We start from the raw sequence: 22,272 nt of genomic DNA, 5'->3' as shown, positions 1-22,272 counted from the left end.
GCCAAAAAACAAACAGGAGATGATGACAAAGGAAGACCACCTTACACACATAGATGTAAATGAATCAAAGCCATTTATTTGCAGTAATCAGTATTTTTGACCTGCTGTGACACTCACCTGTGGGATAACAGTCAGGTGGACCACTGCGTAGTTGGAGTCTGCAGAGTCCCGTGCGCGGACCATTAGGGTCAAGGTGATGGCCTCTCCTGCTGCAGCTTTCCTGGGGGTTTTCAGCACCACCTCCCTGCTAAAGGAGCTCCTCTCACTGATGTGGAAGCTGTTGACCAGTGGACCATAAAATGAGTTCACGATTCAAGATTACACCAGAATTCACAGACCTTCACTGAAGTTATGTGGTTGTTGTATCAGTGATAAAGAGTGGGATATTGGATTATTAGTCATTAGCTTTTGCTCTTGTCCAAGGTGACATAAGTCCACACTAGTCCGAATCAGTTTTGATACGGATTTTCGGATCAAATCCAATCTGCGTCCACAAACAGGTTACATTGAACTAACTACATGGACAGCCCCCCTGGAGAAACCTAAGGGTTACAATGGTAGCAGCCTAGAATTATATTCACAACCTTCAGGTGTTACATTTCATAACATATACGACCTGTATAATATGAATTTGCTTCCATGAAATTGTATGCAACCACTGAAATGTTTGAAATGAACCGCTTCTGCCATAGATCCTATCTCCCACCCCATCGCCTAGGTATTGTCACCTGTAGGGTCCTGTGGGTGAGAGGTAGCCATGGTCATCCATAGCAGACAAGGAGAAACTGCGGGCAGGGCCATGGTTCCACACCTCAAATGCCACGCTGGTGTTGTGGCCAGGAACCAGGTGAGAGGAGGACAGAACCTGGGAGAGACAACAGAGTGGACATTTACCTTGCACTGAAATGCTATGATGGTAAGACAAATTGAAATAGTCTAGTTTACCCAAAAAAAATAAAAATCTGAAGATATACAGATATTAGGACATCCTAATATGAAAATGAATACAGATGCATCTCAAACAACATCAAGGAAAAGTCCATTGCCCTGCACAGACTAAGAGATTAAAGGTTTGGGAAAGTATTACCGGTGTTTATTTACTTAATTTGCTGATTAGAGCTCATCTCAGGTCCACATTTCTGTATAGGGATGTAACGGTATGAATATTTAACCTCACGGTTATAGTGACCAAAATGATCATGGTTTTCGGTATTATCACGGTATTTAAAAGTGTGATCAATATTTAAAAGTGTGATCAATATGCTAAAAGTGTGTTCAATATGTTCAGAAAGCACTGATAGGCCTACACAAGCTGAAATAGTTTCAAAAAGTGTCCCGTTCACTTTTTTCTTCATGTTTAATTGGCTATGTGCTTATAGCTTATAACTTGGATTTGCTATTTCTGTTATTTGGATGCAATGAGTGAGACCAAAGTAAGCGTTCAAAATAAAACCTTAGGCTACTGTATTCTCCTGATAACGTGAGTGGAATGGATTTAATGTGGACGCGAACATAAAAAGACGCAGAGTGGCTACATGATACAGTGCACATTTTGCGGTGAAAAAGTTACGCCTTCAGGTCAGGTGTAGCCTAATCCGAATCGTAGTTAAAACCATCAATTAGACAACAGAATCAGTAGGGTACCAGTTTTGTTCCATTGTACCAGGCCTACTGTATGTCAAAAGCAGGCTGGGATGAAGCTGGGAAGGATTAAAGACACGGTTTTCACACCGCGGTAATCAACAGTGATAATCATGAACAAGTAATTATTATCGTCAACATTTTTATCGCGGTTTACCATTATACTGGTAATCGTTACTTCCCTATTTCTGTATCATAAATTCTTTATTCTAATATTTTGAGATTCTGGATTTTTGTAAACCGTAATCATCAAGATTAGTATAATCAAGATGAAAACAAAATATGTCACTTTATGTGTAATGAATCTAGATTATGTGAAAGTTTCACTTTTTGAAATAAACTTTTTTAGAGATGCACCTGTGCTGTATTAAATCCAGTAATACAGTATTCTTAGCAAGTGATATTTGCAAGTAAATGGATTGTTCCCAAGGAATTTCACGGCCCTAAAAATGGAAAGCTGAAAAAAATGCGTTGCTAAGCTAAGCTAAGTTCAATGCTATTTATTGATATTCAGTGTGATGCAACATGTTCTTCTGACTGGCTGGTGTACCTGTATCTGCACATGAGTGGGCTGGATCATCTCTGAGGAGACCCTCTCCACCGTGTTGCCGTGACCGTCTCTGCCAAACAGGTGCACACAGAAGGGGGTGTGCGGCACTGCCTCTATCCTGCCCACCAGCTCCTGCTCCGACGTCCACAGGGACGACGTGGAGTTCAGCGTAACGTTCTGCAGGCCCTTGCCGCCAGCTCCCATCAGCGTCACGTGACTGAAGGAGGTCCTCTGAGCCGGGGACAGGCCCGTTACGGCCAGCACAAGGAACACCGGTAAACCTGGAGGGGACACGGTTGGCCAGGAAACAGGTGAACCAAAGAGATATTGATCATCATCACCTTTTGAGTTTAGAAATAATTAACTTGCTCTTCTCTCCTATATCTTCATGAACTATCAAACCACCACTCATTTTAGAGGTTACCGTTCAGTACTTTTAGGGGTTACTGTTCAGTACTTTTAGGGGTTACTGTTCAGTACTTTTAGAGGTTACCGTTCAATACTTTTAGGGGTTACTGTTCAGTACTTTTACAGCATTGTATGAGGCCAGTGAGGTAGGTAGTACAAGCACAGTGTTGACTAAATGTGTTCCTCTTCATTCTGAAACTGAGCACTGTGGGATAAGTGTATCCAGACTGTAAACAAACCGGCTATTGGGCTGCCTTCCACTCGAGACAGTCCAGGATGGGTTTCATTTGCCTCTGTGGCAAGGTAATAGAGGAAGTCCAAGCTGCTGTCACCTAGGAGACAGTAAATATGAAATAATAAATAAAACCTAAAATAATAAAGTATGTGTGCACATATCTCCATATGAATATTATAAATGCAAAAAAACAGCTGATGTTCAGCTTTTATTCACTGAATATATACAAATAGTTTAACTCAACAGGATTAAAACCATTCCATTAACCATTTTAAAGTAATACATAACATAATTGAATCATGCAGCACATAAAATGATGCCAACGCCTTCAGGGTGAATTTACCGATGACGCTGAAAGTGACATTTCCTCGAGCCTTGGCTGTGATGTGCCACTGGCCCTGCTGGATGGGGGGCCACAGTGTGACCCGGTACAGGCCCTGCAGACGCTGGAGCTCCGCCAGTGGGCCGGGGGGCCCCAGCAGGGGCTGCGTGTGACCTGCGGGGCAGAGACAGAGAGACACAGCCGGAGAGATCACAGTGGTGTCCACAGTCGGGCATCCTCACAGGCCTCACTCTTGTGTTGTCTCAGTGACATTTATCATCCTGCGTGATGTGGGATCTGCTAAGATTGTGTGATTTCTACATGTGTGAATCTGTGCAAGCTGTGTGTGTGTGTGTGTGTGTGTGTGCGTGTGCGTGTGCGTGTGCGTGTGTGTGTGGATGACACAGTAAGAGAGAAATACTTTTAGTTCAATGTGTGTTTGTATGTGTCACCATTAGGGCTGTGGAGTGTGTGCGTGTGTGTGTATATATATATATATGTCACCATTAGGGCTGATGAGAGTGCAGTCCGTTATAGCACCAGCCAGGTGTAGCGTGACGTTGCTCGTGCTCCTGTCCACCTGGAAAGCATGGGAACAATCCGAGTCCACGTGGCTTTCAGCATGCAGCAGAGTCACCTGCACACAGACGCGCAAGGCAACATCAGTCCCAGACTAATCTCTCTCTCTCTCCCATGTCTAATGACTTCTCCTGCTATTCTGTGACTACACACTATGTGTTGGAGGACAGGATAATATAATGGATTGCTGCTTAAAGGTACATTATATAGGTTTAGGTACTTTTGGCGACTGTAGAGCTCCCTCTAGAGTTGCGATATATTTATATTTTACTCTGCTGTTGTAAATAGCAAACTTCTCGTGACTTATCCCCACACACAATTATTCACACACACACACACACACACACACACACACAAACATATATATATATAAATATATATACATACATATATATACTGGGTGATTCCTGTAATAAACTTTGACACTTTTGAAAACATGCAATGGCAATAAATAGCCACAAGGTGGAACCCTCATCTGCAGCATGCCCTTCACTGGATGGTCCCACTACACGTCTCAGCTCAAGACTTGCATCATACCTTGCTGGCTGTGGCTATGGTATCCTGAACGATGGCAGAGACCTTCTCAATGTCTTTATTAGAGGTGAAGATGGTCAGGCCACCAGACACTGAGGCCAGAGAGGTATAGAGAGAGAAGCGGTCAGGAGAGAGAGTTTCCCTTCTCCTCCTCATGCCTCTTTTGGTGTCCTCTGTCAACAGGAATGTCACCTGGCAGCAACAATAAAATGGCTTGTTTGCATCTGCAGGTGGCTTAATAAGGAGAGTGTGGCATTGTAAATATTTATGTAGTGATATCATCATCTTAGACTTTGACCACTAAGTATTTCATTTGACTATGGATTATGTTACCTTGCTCTGTTTCTCCAGTGTCAAAGCCTTCACAGAGTTGTAAAGGTGCCGGTCCTTGGCAGAGGCATCAGTGAAGACAAAGATTTCAGACAAGGGTGGACTGTTTGTTAGTGCCAACTGAAAAAACACATACGCACACACACACACACACACACACACACACACACACACACACACAGAGTGTAACAACTGGCAAAAATCAGGAGTAAAACATGCAAACTAAACAAACCCATGTTGTATTTAGAATATAATATCTCACACCTCTACTCATATTCTTAGGTCTTCACTCACAATCTAAAAGTCACCATGATCATAGTGAAGAAATAATACAGATGGTTACTTCTGAGGTCGCACCCTCTGGAGTAATTCATTCAGTGGTTACGCAGTCAGCAAACATATTAAACAAACACATATTATGAAACTCAAGCTCAGTGATGGTAATATCTCCCCTCCTCATGAACTACATCAGTGCTCCTGCATGTATTAAAATGTGTAAATGTAAATGACACTACATTTGGGGTAATCACTGATATACCAGGGTCTCCAGGGTTTACCTGGATGGCTGTGAAACACATCTCGGGCTCGTCACCTCCGCCCAGTGCAGTGAGGTCCTCTAGGTAGCGCAGAAACTGGGCCGGGTCATCGGTCTCATACACAGGGCCCACTCCTGGGACACAATGACCATGATTTCATCATAACATTTGTCACAGCCATCATGCAACACCAGGAAATGCAGTCTGTACAAGCAGTCTGTACATGTTTCTTTGAGCTGAAGGCTCTTCCAAGAGAGATCTATGCAAAAAAATTGACTTGTTTAATTGACTTGTTTATTCATTTTATTTTGGAGGGACCATGAGCCATTTTAAACATACTTTTTGTCATTTGATGCATTGTACAAGTGTTACCTTTACATCTGTAGTCCCGTGACAGGCCACAGTTAGACATCCAGACAACATTCAGTAAACAACCAGACACACAGATAATACAAATAAAGTACAGTAATCACTACAAAACAAAACCCCTTAATTTCACCCCTTATAAATTCCTTACTTTTGACCTTAAAACCCTTCTATAATTAAGTCGGTTTTAAGTAGAAATGTGCATAGATTAAGGTCGATTAAGGAGAAAAGCCTACTGAATTTACCCCTTCTTTGATTTCTCCTTAATTTACCCCCTTAATCTAGGAATCCCTGAATTAACACCTTAAAATATAAATAAAATTTTAATTGTCCTTAATTACCCCCTTAATCACAACAAATAAAGGGAACCCCTGACTTGACACCTAAAATGTAAGATTAAGGGGTTTCACACTTACACCTTAAAATGGCATTTTAAGGTAAAGTTAAGGGCCCGTTTTACAAATTAAGGGCCTCTTAATTTAAATTAATTGGTTTTGGTATGTTTTCAGGGGTAAGTTAAGGCAAGGTACATCTCATTCGTAGTGAATATATCACACATGGTTGATAATACAGTACATTATGTGTCGTTTCACTTATTCAATTACTCACTAACTGATTTTATGGACTGATGAACTACTAGTGACTTTATTAGAAAGATCCCCATTATATGTCAATACTACATTCTCACTTACACAACTAAGATATTGGTTTAAACAAGGCCCTGAACATTGTCAGCAACCCTGTGGAACTGAAGACGTCGCACATACCCGGGTCATGGAATGGCACCAACAGGAAGGTGCCTGGCTGGGCATGGCCACCATCACGTGCTCGGGCCTGGATGATAGAGTATGCACGCAAGCAGGCGGCGGAGATCTCCTCAAACATGCTGCCAGTGGTGTCAATCACAAACACCAGAGCTGGTGGCTGCCTCACGCTGAACAGTCTGCAGTCACACGAATGCAATTTCAACAGCTACATCAGTTCAGGCAAGATCGGATTATCAATTTCAACAGCTACGTCAGTTCAGGCAAGATCAGTTTATCAATTTCAACAGCTACTTCAGTTGTTTAGGCAAGATTCATTTCTTAATTTCAACAGCTACTTCAGTTGAGGCAAAATCAGTCTATCAATTTCAACAGCAAACTTAGTTCAGGCAAGATCAGTTTATCAATTTCAACCGTTACCACAGTTCAGGCAAGATCAGATCAGTCTATCAATCTCAACAGCTATTTCAGTTCAGACCTAATCAATTGATCAATTTCAACAGCTACTTCAGTTCAGGCAAGATCAATTTATACATTTCAACAGTTACTTCAGTTAGTTCAACTAAATCAATTTCATTCTACTGCATTCAACATAATTCTGTAATGTCTGGTTCAATTTAACAGTCTGAATTCTCAGGAGATTAAAGTATAGTCTGAGTCCAAACAAAACGTTTAAGAGGGCTGACCCCTGACCTTAGGAAGCTTTTGGGCTCCACTATGTCCCGAAGATCACGCAAGACCATCAGCGTCGCCATGGTTGCGAGCTTGGCGGCCTCGGCATGTAAATAGTGGTGGGGGGAAAAGAAGGGCGACGTGCTGTCCTTGTTGATGCCTCCCCGGGCCCCCTGGTGACGACTGCTGTCTAGAATCCCGCCGTGGCTACACTTGCCTTGAGAGAGACACCTCACAGTCACTACAAACTCACATACTGAGATGATGCACAACTAGGATCAATCAATGTAGGACAGTAATATAGTACTGTATTGTACACACATAGTATAATATTTAATCTATACTACCTGGTGGCTTCATGGGATAGTCACTGAAGTAGCCAGTAGTAAGAAGAGGGAACTTTGGATTGTGCATCACTTTGAGGATATTATTTTTACAGGTGGGCAAGTGGCATTCTTCACAGGTATGAATATCCTCTATAAGACAACAGAAGAATGGAAATCAGATTAATTAAGAGTATTCTACAATGTAGAATTGGTTTCTGTTATTTGTGTGGTTTCACATTGACAGAGCGATACACGTCACGTATTAGAGATATCACTTCCTGTTAAGCGATGGAAAGATTGACAGTGAGACAGAGTGACAATACTAACAGTGAGAAGTGGTTAATACGAAACTATCTATTGCTTCAGTAACCGTCATGGAAGTTGCTGACCTGATGCTGTTGGTATTGCAGGAGTTTTGGGATCTAACAGATGCTGGTAGATTGTCTTCTGTCCCATTTCTACCCAATTACTGTGACTGTAGAAATCCTACACACAATTACATGAACAGATAAACACACTCAATTCATTATATTTTGCTGATTTGAGTCTACTTGTTCACCACTGTTTCAATGGGATTACGCAGTCTTACATCATATTAATATGGATTAATTTAAGATCCACTGATCTTAACATTATATTAAAATGTTGTGGTATTCATAGTAAAATGAGTACAAAATGCTATGGTAAGATATAAAGTGCGATATCATTGGAGCCTAGTAGCCATCCTTTACCTGCAGTGAGTGGAAGAGCTGGCCCAGATTGTGGCGAGCCCCCTGATACTCCCGGGCCTTCGCCAGCAGCACACTCTGGTTCCAGAACTCCTGCAGCATCTCTGTGGCAGCATCCACACGCTCCGAGTCGAAGTGGTAGATGGGGTCAGAGCGCGTGGCACTGAGGAAGTCCATTTCTGCGTTGGCCCGGACCACCTCCCCGACGGCTCGCCAGAACCCTCGGCCCAGTCCTTCCTGTGAGCCAGATGAGAATGTTAAGTTGTTGTTAAATGTCTGTTACATCTCTGCCTTTGCCTTACATTTTGTGTTGTCTATGGATCTAGATTCTACTGGATAACTGTTGACAGACTCACATTTACATTTTTGTATCACATTCATGCTTATGTTCTTCTGCATATAAGTGAAATTACTTGTTTCCTCTCATTTCTACAAAAATTACAGGACCCTTGTGATTTTAGGTACCACACTATATATACAACCAACTAAATCCTGTAGGTGTGCAATTTGAAATGGGATGTCATTTTTTTTATGCATGTCAACACTTTTTCTCGATTTGGGCATCAAGCCTTTTGCCTAACTAGGACTTGCTGTGCCCTTGTCGCTTACATGTCTCTGGCTGCCTGAGTGGTGTTGTCCTGGCAAACCCTTCAACGTCTCCATGGTTACATTGAGGATGGCCTGCTCAGTCATGTACTGGTGCGTGTAGGAGTCCCAAGACAGGGTCAGCACCCGGGACCAGAAGTTGGGCAGAAAGGACTGGCATCCTGGCAGTGCCATGAGCAGCAGGCCCAGGACACACAGCCTAATCCATGGTTTGGCCTCCCAACCTCTCCACACCATTTGCCAATGTCAGTGCACTGTATGAAGCATAACAGATAACACTACACATAAAGCGTATTGGATGTGATATATATATATTTGCGTTAAACTCACTGCAAATTTGTCCCCATTAAGGCATTAGCTCCCTCTCCACCCTTCATACAAAATACATTTAGTGCTAACACAATGTGCTCTCCTAAATCTTAAGTATAAAATATTCATACAAGTAGGGTATTACATGTGTGTTGTGTCCTTACTAGGCTATACTAAATCATTGTTAATAATGTTTCTTAACTGTTATAAAAGAGTGCAGACACTTTGTGTGTCTGACACCACACTTGTTTACAGGATGTGGTACAAGGGAGAGACTGACTGACGGGGTCAAAGAACTGTTCCTTTGGTAGAATGTCATTTCTTCTGCTTATCTTTTGTACCAGAAGCATGTTGTGAATAAGCAAAGAAATAAACACATACAAAGTACATACACACACACACACACACACAGTACACACACACTCACACAGTACACACACACACACACACACACACTCACACAGTACACACACACACAGTACACACACTCACACACAGTACACACACTCACACACACACACACACACACACACATACACAGTACACACACACACACACACACAGTACACACACTCACACAGTACACACACACACACAGTACACACACTCTCACACAGTACACACACACACACACACACACACATACACACATTCACGCACGCATGCAAGCACACACGTGTTCGCGTAAGCTTTTGTCTTCAGGGGAGTTTACGAAGAGAGATGCATGTATGACTAATGATTTACAACAAAGTACTAAAAATGAATGGATGAATGAATTACTTTTGAGGAAATAATACACAGCATGGATCATGTCTCTGTACAGTTTGAATCCTAACTGATGGCTTTTTATGAAAAGAAACAAACTAAATTTCCTATCAATATCACAAATAACTTCATGGTAAAAAATGCAGCACGTTTCCTATCATAACTTTTCCAATCCAAATCAAATTGTTTGTACTTACCAAAAGAGTTATGATACTGTTTAAACTCTTGGTGGTTGATGCCGAGTCCTAAATGTGTCAAGTTCCAGTAGTAGACTAGTCCAGTGATCAGCATTATTTGCCAGCGCTGTGGGTTATGTTACAGTTACACTACTGCATACATCTTTATTATCAATTAATTATTATCATTCCACTGTTATTCTAAGAATTACAACACAAACATTACTATAGAGTATGAATTGTGACATTTTTAAATCAATTTAATGGTGTATCTATGTGCAAAACCCTGTGCTGTGTACAGAGGATTTATTTGTCTTATAAAACTATAATGTAGACAATGTACAAGTATATAATGACTATCTTAATACATTGTAAGCTACTGTTTACTATTAAGCATTTAGAATTTTGTAGTAAGATAAACAATAGCTGTACACAGAGTATAAAAAATGGGTGTGGTCTGCATGTAGATCCTTGTTATCTTACCAGTCCTCTTTGGACATAGGCTCCGCTTCAGCCTACACGTCCAGTCTATGTGTGAGTGTGTGTGAGACTGACAGGCACGCACACACAAACCACATGTTGTGCAGATCGTTTTTTTTGCGAAGGAAAGCAACTCAGCCTCTGATGCTCTGCTTCAGCTTCCACGAGACACACGCTCAGCACGCCACATCCTTTGCATCCTTTCTTGCGGACTGCGCACCCTGAGTCTGGGACACTGACGCTGTCTGTCTGTCTGTGAGAAAGCTATGGGGAGTGACTCGACGGGATTTGCATAGGCTTCCCTTTCCCCCGCAACCTCCCACTCTCTCCCCTTATTTTCTCAGTCTCTTCCACCTCCTCCTCCTCCTTCTACTTTGCCCCCATTATTGCATGGTGCATTGGCTGCTCACAAAAGGCCTGAATACATTACGGATGGGATGTTTGGGCCAAGGCCCCCACTCTCCCGACTCCTCTTTCAAGCTCCCTTTTCTTTGGGTAAGAAAAACCGTTGGGCTCGCTCTCACAATGCTGGACACCTCGTGCCCTCCCCCTCCCCATCCCCCAAGTGGTCCTCTTATATCATGACTCCATGCAAAAATAGAGGGCAAGCCTGTTGCTAACCAACAAGAGACTCAGCACTGCACTTCACTAACATAGCCTGTGTAAAAGAACAATACATAAGACAGAAACTTTGGTGTTCTTTTGTCTTAGGAATTTGACCTGAGCAGAAGCATTAATCTTGAGGGTCTCAATAGAGGTTGAACAGATAGAATACACAGCACTGGACGATAGGGAAGACTATGTGTGTAACTATTTCAAGTGATGCAACTGTAGTATGAAAGAGGATCCAGGTGTGGGGGTGGGGGGTGCACATACTGTAAGACTAAGCACTAGTAAAGAAATTAATTGTAAATGAAGGCAAAAATGAAATGGCCAAACTTGCTAATAACAATCTTAAACCAAAAATCCAATCATAATATTAGTAGGAGTCATAGTGCAGCATGCTACAATGCATGCTAGAGAGCTGAAATGGGATTGGATGCTTACCAGGCCGTGTGAGGTCATCAACAGTAATGTTTCTAGAAACTCAACCACTTGGCTTGAAGGTAGGCTTAATCACATGATAGGCTGTTGACAGGCTGATACATTAATTATTAGTTCTTTAGCTGTCCAACCTGAGCATAAGGAGATCCCTTGTCAATAGGCAAGACAACTATTGTTTTGTTGGTCTACTTTTGCTGCTGCTCTTTTGCTGGTCTAGACTGAGTTTACCATTGTGCCAAGTCTATATATAGCTGTAGGGCAGATACCCATTACCCTTGCCAATGCCAACCTTTAGGCTACTATTGGAAATACTGACACTTGCTTCAGTAAACCCCCATGCCACAAACAAACACAGAAACATTTGTCTGTGTTGACTGTTGTGGACAGGCTATCTGCCAAAATCATGATTAACCTAGGCTATAATTCACAGTCCTCTACGCACCTCTGGGTAGCTACCACACAGTCTTTACCCTTCATCAATTTGCCGACTTGCACTGCAGGTTCAGTTGTTTGAAAGCTAGCCTACTGCTAGGCCAGGCCTACTCATCAGAATGGTATGCAGCACAAGACTACAGCGGATTATTCTTTCTCTTTGTATTGGCAACTGTATAAATTAACGTAGCCTAGCTGCTACCTCAACAAGGGTCTAACAAAGTTAGAACGTTGTTTCGTTAAGTATGCTACCTGCTCTTAACTTTCCCTGAAATAAGCCGTTAGCATAAGAAGCAAATTCTCTACCGTTCGAACTGATAAACTCTGTTCCATACGGTAAATTCCATCAGACCTACTGCGCGAGCCATCATTAGCCTGCAGGAGGATTTTTTTTTTTTTTACATTTTCTTTTATTTTTTGCAGTTTTGGAGGAACTATTTGCTGTTCATATGCAGGAAATGCAATATGTTTTGGACATGGGAAAACTGCATTGCACTATAGGCCTTACTGCAATATTCTGGACACGAAAATATTATAGCTTACTGCATTGTAGCCTACAGAAGGCCTAACTGTCCCATAACTGCGTTTTTCAAGGGCAGTTCGCACAACTAGACTATGCGAAGTGTATTAACCCTAGACAGACCTGTTTCAGCTTAATGATGCTGTGTCTGTTATAGATTATATCAATAAAGATTATTAGTATAGCCTTCTTCATACTCAATCCTAGGTGGGCTACTATCAGAGGCGGAAGCCCCTAGCTGCAGTGCGTGTGCTGAATGAGAGAGCAGCATTTTGTTATCGGAAATACCTTGACCATCATAGAGCATAGAGTTTGTTGTATTACATAACACTAGGCAACAGCACTGTGTGGTTATGCTCAACACCACCACATTAGTGTAATGTGTCAGAGATAGAGATGAAGGATGGAGGTACAGACAGACAGAGAAGAGGGATGAGAGAGAGAGGGATGGAGAGAGAGAGTGAGGGAGAGGGAGAGAGAGAGGGATGGAGAGAGAGAGGGAGAGGGGGAGAGAGAGGGATGGAGAGAGAGAGTGAGGGGGAGGGAGAGAGAGGAAGAGGGGGAGAGAGAGGGATGGAGAGAGAGAGTGAGGGGGAGAGAGTGAGGGAGAGGGAGAGAGAGAGACTTTCAAAGAAATCTCCCCACAGAAGCCTAATGGGGTGAGAGGGAAAGTGCCAAGTGAAAAGAGAGAAACACCCTGATGATGATGGATAGAGTAGAGAAGAAGAGAGAGAAAATAAATGAAGTGGTGTTTCTGTGTGACAGGGTACGTGTGCATCTCTCTTTCTGTGTGTGTGTGTGTGTGTGTTTGTGTTTTTGCGTGAATATGTTTATTCATGTGTTTGTCTAAGTGTGTGTGTTTTTTGTGTATGTATTTATAGGTAATATGTGCATGTGTTTTTGCACATGTTTTGCTGTCTGTATATGTGTGTTTGTGGGTGAGTATAAGGGTGTGTATATGTGTGTGTGTGTTTGTTTATGTGTGTGTGTGTGTTTCTGTGTATTTGTGTGAATGTCTGTCTGTGCGTGTGTTTGTGTGTGCGCGCGTGAGTGCATCTGTGTGTGTGTGTGCGTGTGGGTGTCCAGCCCCCTGCAGTGGTTTTTCTGGGGTCATTACTTCCACTCATATAGCCTGACCATCTTGTTTATCCACAACATTTTATTTCAGTTCAATTCTCTCTCTGTGCCTATTCATTTAAGCTGCATTGCCTAATCAAGGCCAAGCATCATTAGGCCTAGGCCTACATGACATTTTGTCAGGCTGAACATCTTCATGTGTAGGCCTAATATGCTGTCCACATGGGGGTGGATGTGCATCTCTCTCTGTGTAAAAAAACTCTGCTGAGAGGTTTAATTCGTTGCTTCTATTTCATTGAAGATCTTTAGGCGCAATGCATGTCCCATGTGTGTAGGCTACTGTTCCACCAAGTTCTATAAGTAGACCGACGCTTCTTTTAATACATGAAATATAGAACAAAATTAGACTGGATAGTAATGAAATTGAATGAATTAATTATTATGTTTTTCTGGATAAGAAGGTGTGACCCTACTTAGGTCAGGCGTGAGCTTAAAAAAAAAGTAGGCTATAAAAACTAAATCACTTTCATTGTTTTATCAGCCTAAGTTGTTATTTTCCGTTAAAACAATATCTTTATGTGGTGAAAGCCACAAGTGAAAGCGTGAAGGAAATGCTGTTTGACTTGTGGGAAATGGACACAGACATGGCTGGTATGGCATGGCTCTCTACATACACTCTGTGCCAGGGCCAAATCTGTAGACATGTGCACAGGAAGTCCTACAGCAACTGCAACAGAATTTATATCAACAGGCGAACAGCTAACATGAAGCCAACAGCCAACATTGGACCAGATCTGTCGGTTCACAGATCTGGTCCAAAAGCTAAATGGTTCTTCCTTGGGCTATGCACGACACACCTTTACCAAAGTTGTATGGAAATTTCACCAGCCATTACAAGATAAACAGATAGATACCAGTGTACTTTGTTGAAAATGCCTATTTACAGTTAAAATGATGATTAAAAGGTTCTAATCAACTGGAAATGTGACAAACAAGCTAAAGACCCATGGTTATCTTGCTCCTACGCACAGCCGGAGAACCACTGTTGGAGAGTTGCAGAAAAAAGTATTATCTTGGGGTCACCAAGTCCCCCAAAAAATCACAGTACAGTGACTTTGTCTGGAAGTGTGGTCCATTGTCAGATTAAATGAAAATTGTGTTCTTTGGCAAGGTGTACATAAAATAATGACTATACTAAAAAGAACTCCATGCATAATGAGAATTATGGTGGAGGGGCTGTAATATGGTGGATCTATTTTTATTTCCAAAGGCCTGGGGAACCTAATTAAGGTGCATGGTATCATGAACCCCAAGAAAAACATTTTCAAAGGATATCTGTCAATCTCTACCAAAACATTAAAAGTGGGTCATGATTGGATCATTCATCAGGTCAATTAACCAAAACAAATGTCCAGATCAAAATGGAAATGGTTTACTGAACACAAAATCAAGCTTTGGCCAATAACCCAACACTCAATACCCAGAAGACCAAGGAGATCATTGTGGATTTCAGGAGAGCCAAGAGCAGGGCACACATCCCCCTCCACTTCAGCGGTGCTGAGGTGGAACGTGTGTCTAGCTTTAGGTTCCTTGGGGTACACATCACTGAAAACTCCTCCAGTCTGGTGAAGAATGCGTATCAGCGCCTTCACTTTCTACGAACCCTGAAAAAAGCACACCTACAGTATATGTCCTAGGATTCTAACAGACTTCTACCGTTGTACCATTGAGAGCATACTAACTGCATCTCTGCATTGTACGGCAACTGCAACGCTGCTGATCCTGCCCAAAGGAATATTGGCTCCCAACTCCCTTCCATCCACGACACATCTTAAACGCTGTACAAACAAACCCAAATCCATTATCAAGGATGCCACCCACCAAACCATGGTCTTTTCAGTCTACTCCCATCTGGCAGGCGATACAGGAGCCTGCGCTCCCGCACCAGCATGCTCAGGTACAGTTTCTTTCCAGAGGCTGTAACACTGCTGAACAAAACTTCACCTTTACCATATATATATATATATTAGTTATATAGAATGTCTATGTATACTCAACATATATACTCTATTTATCTCTGTAGACTTGTCATCTGGAAAACCTGTATTTATCCAACTATACACTGTACATTATTGATCTCTATTGTCTACACAACCATAATGCACTTGGTAGCCTATGTAATGCTTCTTTCTTTCTGGTTGGATGTCAACTGCATTTCATTGGCTCTGTACCTGTACTCTGCTAAATGACAATAAAGTTGAATCTAATCTAGGCCTAGTCCACACGTACCAAACCGACCTTTTTTCCTCCGTCTTCCCTGGAACCGTATCAAGAATATTTGCGTCAAAACGGATCCATCTCAACACAACTCAACACGTTACTTCATATCCCAGGCCTATAGGTGGCACTGTTTGTTACAGAAATTGACCAAAGCTTGCGCGCTGTGTAGGCCATACAACAGACAGAGTAGGCTACGACAAAACTGGCTAGTGCAAGAAAACCAGAATTATTTGTGTGGACTTATAGTGAACTGTCAACTGTAGTCAACTGTAAAACTAATAAACTTAATTTGTACGGTTTGTGATAGGTGCAGTCTCGTCCTTTATTTGGCTAACGCAGGTAAAAATAATCTCCTTTACTTTCTTTGGTTGTAGGATAGTCCGCGATTCACATTAGTTTTGGTTATCACCGCAAGTGCAAAGGCTAGGCGTACCCAAGTTTTAGGCTATTCCGTCGCCACATTTATAATATTGCTATAATACCTTTGTTAGTAACAGTCGATACTTTTGCTTGCATCAAATTGCGCATTCGCATTTAGTGCGCATCTATAGGCTTAACATGAGTTCTAAGCATCTTTGTATGCTCATATCTGACTTCACTATGAATGCATTTATTTATGTTGTAAGACATGTAAAATAAATAAATGACACCGGCACTACGTACAAATTAATGTAAACTTACACCGCACTTCCCTAATAACTTAAGTTCTCTCGCGTCACTGACAGTAGCTAGAATGCATAAAAAAACACCGGGAAAAACAGTGTTCAGTCCACCAAGTCATAAGCTATCGGCGCTGCGCAGCACCAGTTTTGATATTTATCCTACGGAGTGTAATCGTAGGTAATGTCATGTATGAAAACTAGTATTGTTAGGCAATACTATAAGTGTCAAGTCCAGGGCAGCTGAGGTGTGGCGATGACATCATCGATACGCAAGTAGGATGTGCGGTTTCGCTGTCCAAACGAATTCAAAAGGGCTACGGTTTCAGATTTTTCCACTCTGGGACCAGGTTTCAAAAAAGTGCGGTTTCGGGCAGTGCGTTTACAGGATTCGTTTGGACGCTTGGCCAAGACGAAGCAAAACCTCTGCGTTTAACCCAAAAAGCGTCTCCGTGTGGACGGGCCCTTAGTCCCTTGCTTTGTATTCTCCAACTTTATGGGGTGTCATAGGAGAATATTACATGCTGTTTTATTGCCAATAATTGTGAGCTACATGTCCTTTTTCTCAAAATAAATTTAAATAATAATAATAAAGGTTGGATTTTTCCTCATTGTTTTCATTGTGAGATTACAATAAATCATCATCATTATTTTTTTATACCTGTTTTTAGTCAACTTTAGCAGAGGTGCCAATAATTCTGGAGGGCACTGTAGATATGAAAATACTGACTGAAAAACATAACCTTCTTGGTGGAGGTAATACATTAAATTATAAATGGGGCAATTAAATATTGAGTGATAGATTGGTTGATTGACTGATTTCATTTCAGCATGTTAAATTGGATTTTATTGTATTTATGTAAAATCCCTTTTTTCAATTAATTTGCACAATGCAAGGGTGTATTTGTATCCATACCAGAATATACCTGACTTCAGGTGTTGGAAATCTTTGTCAGAAGCAAAGTGCAGCCGTGTCCCCCATCACAGGCAGACTCCCTCCCTCTCTCTCCTATGATAAAGCTCCTCTCGTCAATCACCCCTAAACAAATGTTCATTGAGTGAGTGGTTTATAGCATCTTATCGAGTGATTCATGTTATTTGTTAGTGACATGTGAACCGGTGGTGCTCTGTTTACAAACAGAGGCTGTTTGTATATATTTGGAGTTAGGGGCGTGCTCAGTCCTGTTTGTTCTTTCAAATGTTTTATTGTTGGGTGCTCTTGTCCAAGGTTAGTAGTTTCATATGAGAAAAAAGAGAAATCTTTCCAACCAAGGCACTATGTAAGATAAAAATGTATTTTTGGACGTGTCCAAAAAGGACCTAAAAATGCCCACGTGTAGCAGCTCGGGCCTTCTTGAAGAAGGCTGTTTGGCATGGGAGCCAGCATTATTTGACACACCATTGTCCCTTCTTCACCCAGGTGATTCACCCCCTTCAAATTGCCCTTCAGCCACCTCTGACATACAGTTCATCTTATATCAATAAAATGGACTCTTCCAGGAGAGGTGACTGTTCAACCCCTTTCAGCACTCATACTTGGTGTCTTCCAGGGTCAAGAGGCCCCTCTCTGTGCCCTGCTCACAGGAAATGTTAAATTTCTCTCTGTGGAGCTCCATCATCTCCTGTTAGAGACAGGAGAGAATCAGAGCAGTGACTCAGACCTTTGACACCCCCCCCCCCCCCTCTCTCTCTGTCAGGTCCCACATGACTAAAAAGGATCAGCGAAGAGCACATCTGATTAGGGCAAAGGCAAAGGCAGAGCAAGAAAAAGAGACACCAGTCACGAGGTAGCTCTCAAAAACTTCCTGAAACCCTCTGAATACACAGGGTAAGACATGCATACATGCACCCTCCTGACTATACAACATCATACAGCATGCACATTTTATGGCATCAAGCACATTCTATAGGCAGCAACCTCAGGAACAGATCTGATGTTTTCTTTGGCAAAAAGCTTTGAACCATACCAAGATTGGGTGTATTTTTTTAGTGCAAGTATCTCACTTTCATTTAGTAAAACAATGTTTTGTTTGCTATGATGTATCTAGGTCGCATGTGTCAATAGCAGTGACTTATGATCAGTGGCATTGCATGCATTTAGATTTACTTTGAATGCAGTGGCCTTGTTGCGGAGTGTGTTACCTTTTTTAGTGTGATACATTTTTCTGCTTTTTGCCAAGGACAGTGAAGAGTGACAGGAAGCAAGTATGGACCAGGAAATCACGCGGGTCACACTCATACTCAGATGTGGCGCGGACACTGTAGCCCCTGACACCACAGCTCAACCTGAGAATGTGTTTTCTCTTGTATCATTTATGATTGTCTCGTCAGTGTCTTTTTTGGTCAGTCATGTTTTTTTAGGGAAGAGTTTCAGCGACTGCAGGGACCATGGTATTCTTTTCAACACTATTTGTGAGGTCATGAAAAGGTGAACGGTGCTCAACGAGAGTTTGGAGGTCCTGCTCATTGTGCACTTTAAGTGTTATATTGTATGTCACTTTGGATTAAAAACTTTGCTAAGTACCCAAACCTTAAATTAAATGTATGCTGTCATATCTGATGTTTATATATTTATTAGTGGACTTGATCAAGCATGCCCACTATTGTTCTTCTTAAGTTTACTTATTATTCTTTTTCACTCACTTTTTGGAGTTGCTACTGCTCCTAGGGCTTTTGAGATATCGACATGGCTCCAACTCTAAAAATTCTGGCCTGAACCAGTGTAGGTTGCTTGTATAAATGGTGTGACTGTCCCTGTATAAATGGTTTGACCTGCCGTTATTCCCGTTTTCCTCATTGGATTTTTTTGCAATTGAAATTAATGGTGGAATGCTCACCCATTATGACATTACAGCTCTAACTGCCAGACTCTTGATAGCCATCTGGCAACTGCATAATAATTATGAAGCTGGGCTGGACTGTCTGTCTGTGAAGGTGTGTGCATGTAAATTTTGACCCGTATTTCTGATTTTCAAAAATGAGGTACCGTTGGAATCCTTGAAAGAAGCCGAATTCAGGGCAGCCGTGGCCCACTGGTTAGCACACTAGACTTGTAACCGGAGGGTTGCCGGTTCAAGCTCCGACCAGTGGGCCACGGCTGAAGTGCCCTTGAGCAAGGCACCTAACCCCTCACTGCTCCCCAAGCGCCGCCGTTGTAGCAGGCAGCTCACTGCGCCGGGATTAGTGTGTGCTTCACCTCACTGTGTGTTCACTGTGTGCTGTTTGTGTTTCACTAATTCACCGATTGGGTTAAATGCAGAGACCAAATTTCCCTCACAGGATCAAAAAAGTATATATACTTAATTCAATGCCCTTGCAAACACACAATTAAAAAAGAGATTTCTATTCTCTATTTTAAAGCAACACCAAAGAACTTTCCCTCTGTCGCACACACGCTATTTGTTTATCCAGCACCGGCTTTGCAAAAAACGATGTCCACAGACAAGGTAGAATATTTTGCATGACTTATAAAAGTACGATGTATTGCGACATCAGATGCAAGTCAAATTTGTAGTTTCTTATGTCTCATTCCATCGAACTACAGATCCGCTACCCGATCTGGCAAACTTACATAGTGCGGTTATAGCCGATAGAGGGCCGCGAAGCGAATGCAGAATTGCCGTTCACCCTGTTACGAGTTGATGAACCACTGAAACGATTTTGGAAACATTATTTTAAAGTACAAAAACTCTTTGGTGTTGCTTTAAACCAGAATTTTTGTATAGCCAGCACTAGTTACACGGGTCATGTTTTAAAGCCAATCCATGTCAATCCATGTATATACAGGTCATGTACATGGTCTACTGTAGATCTACAAAGATTTGTTTGACATGGATTGGCTTCAAAAAAGGATGTTACATGACCTGTATTCACATGGTTTGGCTTTAACCCTAGCAACCACCATAGCAACCGTGTTATTTAGCATAGCAACCACCATATGTACCCTAGCAACACCCTAGCAACCATATTAATTTCCCTAGCAACAACCTAGAAACCACCATTATAATGTGACCCTAGCAACCACCATAGCAACCAACATGATTACCCTAGCAACCACCATAGCAACCGCTTTATTTGGCATAGCAACCACCATTTGTATCCTAGCAATGCCCTAGCAACCACTACTCTTAAACTCATATTTAGTTGCAAAAAGGACACAGACAACATATCAGATGTTGAAAATGACAAATTTGACTATTTCATGGAAAATATATGCTCATTTTAAATTTGATACCAGCAACATGTTTCAAAAAAGTTGGGACGCTGGTTACAAAATGCTGGAAAAGTTGTGTAATGATAAAGAAAACAAAAAGGGGAATGTTTCACTACTAATTTAGTGTAATTGGCAACTGGCAGATGTAGGGGTATTCATCACTCTGTAAATCTGTGTGCAGAAATGATGAATCAATGTAATGTTAATGCTTCTTAACATGAAATTGTGAAGTATTTGGGGAGTTCATCATTTATAGGACATAATATAATTAAAACATTCAGAGAAATCTTTGCAAACAAGGGAAAGAGCTGAACAACAAATTGGATGGCTGTGGTCTTTTGGACTTCAGATGACACTGCATCAACACATGACCTGTTTCCAGACCTGTCATTGTATGGGCTCGGGAAAACCTCTGATAACCATTGTCTTGATAATCAATTCAAATATTGCAGCCAAAATTGTAACAGCCTAAACAGCCAAAATTGTATTGAGACATGATACAGAAAATACCATCGTCTTATCTGGGCCTGAGCTTGTTTAAAAAGACTGAGGTAACGTTGAAAAAAGGTCCTGTGGTTAGACCAATCAAAATTTGCCATTCTTTTTGAAAATCATGAACTCATCTGGGCTAAAAAGGAAAGGGCTTATCCAAGTATCCAACCTATCCAACTTGTTTTGGTGCTCAGTTCGAAATCCAACATCTATGATGGTGTGGAGGAGCATTAGTGCCTACAGCATGGGCATCTTGCACATTTGGCAAAGCACAATCAATTCTTAATGAAGTATGTATACAGATTTTGAGCAACATATACTGCCATACATGCAATGTCTTTTTCAGGGAAGACCTTGAATATTTCAGGAAAACAATGGCAAAATTAATTCTGCACATATTTAAATAGTATTTCTCTAGGCAAATTAGTTGCACATGGAATGAAAAACATGACTAAGAATATATTGAGCAACTGAAATCCTATATCGCGGAGTAATGGGACAACATTTCATTCTCAAAACTCTAGCAAATGGTCTCCTCAGTTCCTAAACATTTACATCATTTTGTTAAATGAAGAGGTGAAGCAGCACAGTGGTAAACATGCTCCCGTCCCAACTTTTTTGAAACATGTTGCTGGCATCAAATTCAAAATTAACATATATTTTCCATGAAATAGTCCAAATTTTCATTTGATATGTTGTCTATGTCCTTTTGCTACTAAATATGGCTTTGCGAGACTTGTATATTATTCTGTTTTTATTTGTATTTATTTTATTTTATTTCATTTTCCACAACGTCCCAACTTTTTCTGTTTTGGGGTTGTACATTTACAGCTACTACTGCCATGATTCATTTGTGATGAAAATGAGGAGGAATCAGAGTTTGTAAAATAATTATTTTTCTTAACAAGGCCTTAAAGGAAAACAATAATCCACTCTCATATGTGCTAAAATGTAAGTGGTTATAAATTTGATGGTGCCTTGTAGAGCTATTATAGATTTCTCACGAAAGCCATGAAAAACAGCTCTCTTCTATTTCTTTAATATGTAGACTTGTGGAGATACAGACTTTTTAACAAACTGTTCAGGTCATGAGTTCATAAACTGTACATTTTATCAGATGTCTATTTGTACTGTATTTTAATACAGCACATTATCTGCCTGATATGCTTCTTCCAATATTGGCTTTGTGTGATATATGTGCACAGTGTACCACACCTGAATATCTATC

General features: G+C 41.3%; 1 protein-coding gene across 4 annotated transcripts in view; it reads right to left on the bottom strand.

Moving 5' to 3' along the window:
• vwa7 (von Willebrand factor A domain containing 7) overlaps positions 1-12,095 on the bottom strand; it is a 13,046-nt gene extending 951 nt beyond the window's left edge. Inside the window, exons 1-18 of one of the 4 annotated variants that reach the window (XM_042063993.1) lie at positions 11,375-12,095; positions 10,331-10,591; positions 9,869-9,974; positions 8,601-8,851; positions 7,995-8,228; positions 7,653-7,749; positions 7,285-7,413; positions 6,959-7,154; positions 6,269-6,444; positions 5,157-5,269; positions 4,603-4,719; positions 4,273-4,461; positions 3,661-3,793; positions 3,178-3,330; positions 2,839-2,931; positions 2,192-2,472; positions 729-865; positions 118-277 (exon numbers count right to left, since the gene is read on the bottom strand). In XM_042063993.1, the coding sequence (XP_041919927.1) occupies positions 118-277; positions 729-865; positions 2,192-2,472; positions 2,839-2,931; positions 3,178-3,330; positions 3,661-3,793; positions 4,273-4,461; positions 4,603-4,719; positions 5,157-5,269; positions 6,269-6,444; positions 6,959-7,154; positions 7,285-7,413; positions 7,653-7,749; positions 7,995-8,228; positions 8,601-8,834 (2,442 nt within the window). In that variant the 5' untranslated portion in view covers positions 8,835-8,851; positions 9,869-9,974; positions 10,331-10,591; positions 11,375-12,095. The remainder of the gene's footprint in view (positions 1-117; positions 278-728; positions 866-2,191; positions 2,473-2,838; positions 2,932-3,177; positions 3,331-3,660; positions 3,794-4,272; positions 4,462-4,602; positions 4,720-5,156; positions 5,270-6,268; positions 6,445-6,958; positions 7,155-7,284; positions 7,414-7,652; positions 7,750-7,994; positions 8,229-8,600; positions 8,852-9,868; positions 9,975-10,330; positions 10,592-11,374) is intronic. The other 3 variants (XM_042063991.1, XM_042063992.1, XM_042063994.1) reach the window with 3 other exon arrangements.
• Between the last annotated feature and the right edge of the window lie 10,177 nt (positions 12,096-22,272).

The sequence above is a fragment of the Alosa sapidissima genome, chromosome 15, assembly GCF_018492685.1.
Source record: "Alosa sapidissima isolate fAloSap1 chromosome 15, fAloSap1.pri, whole genome shotgun sequence".
NCBI classification, from domain to species: domain Eukaryota; kingdom Metazoa; phylum Chordata; class Actinopteri; order Clupeiformes; family Clupeidae; genus Alosa; species Alosa sapidissima.
The sequence above is the reverse complement of the archived record's forward strand: the minus strand, read 5'-3'. Positions and strand labels throughout refer to the sequence as shown.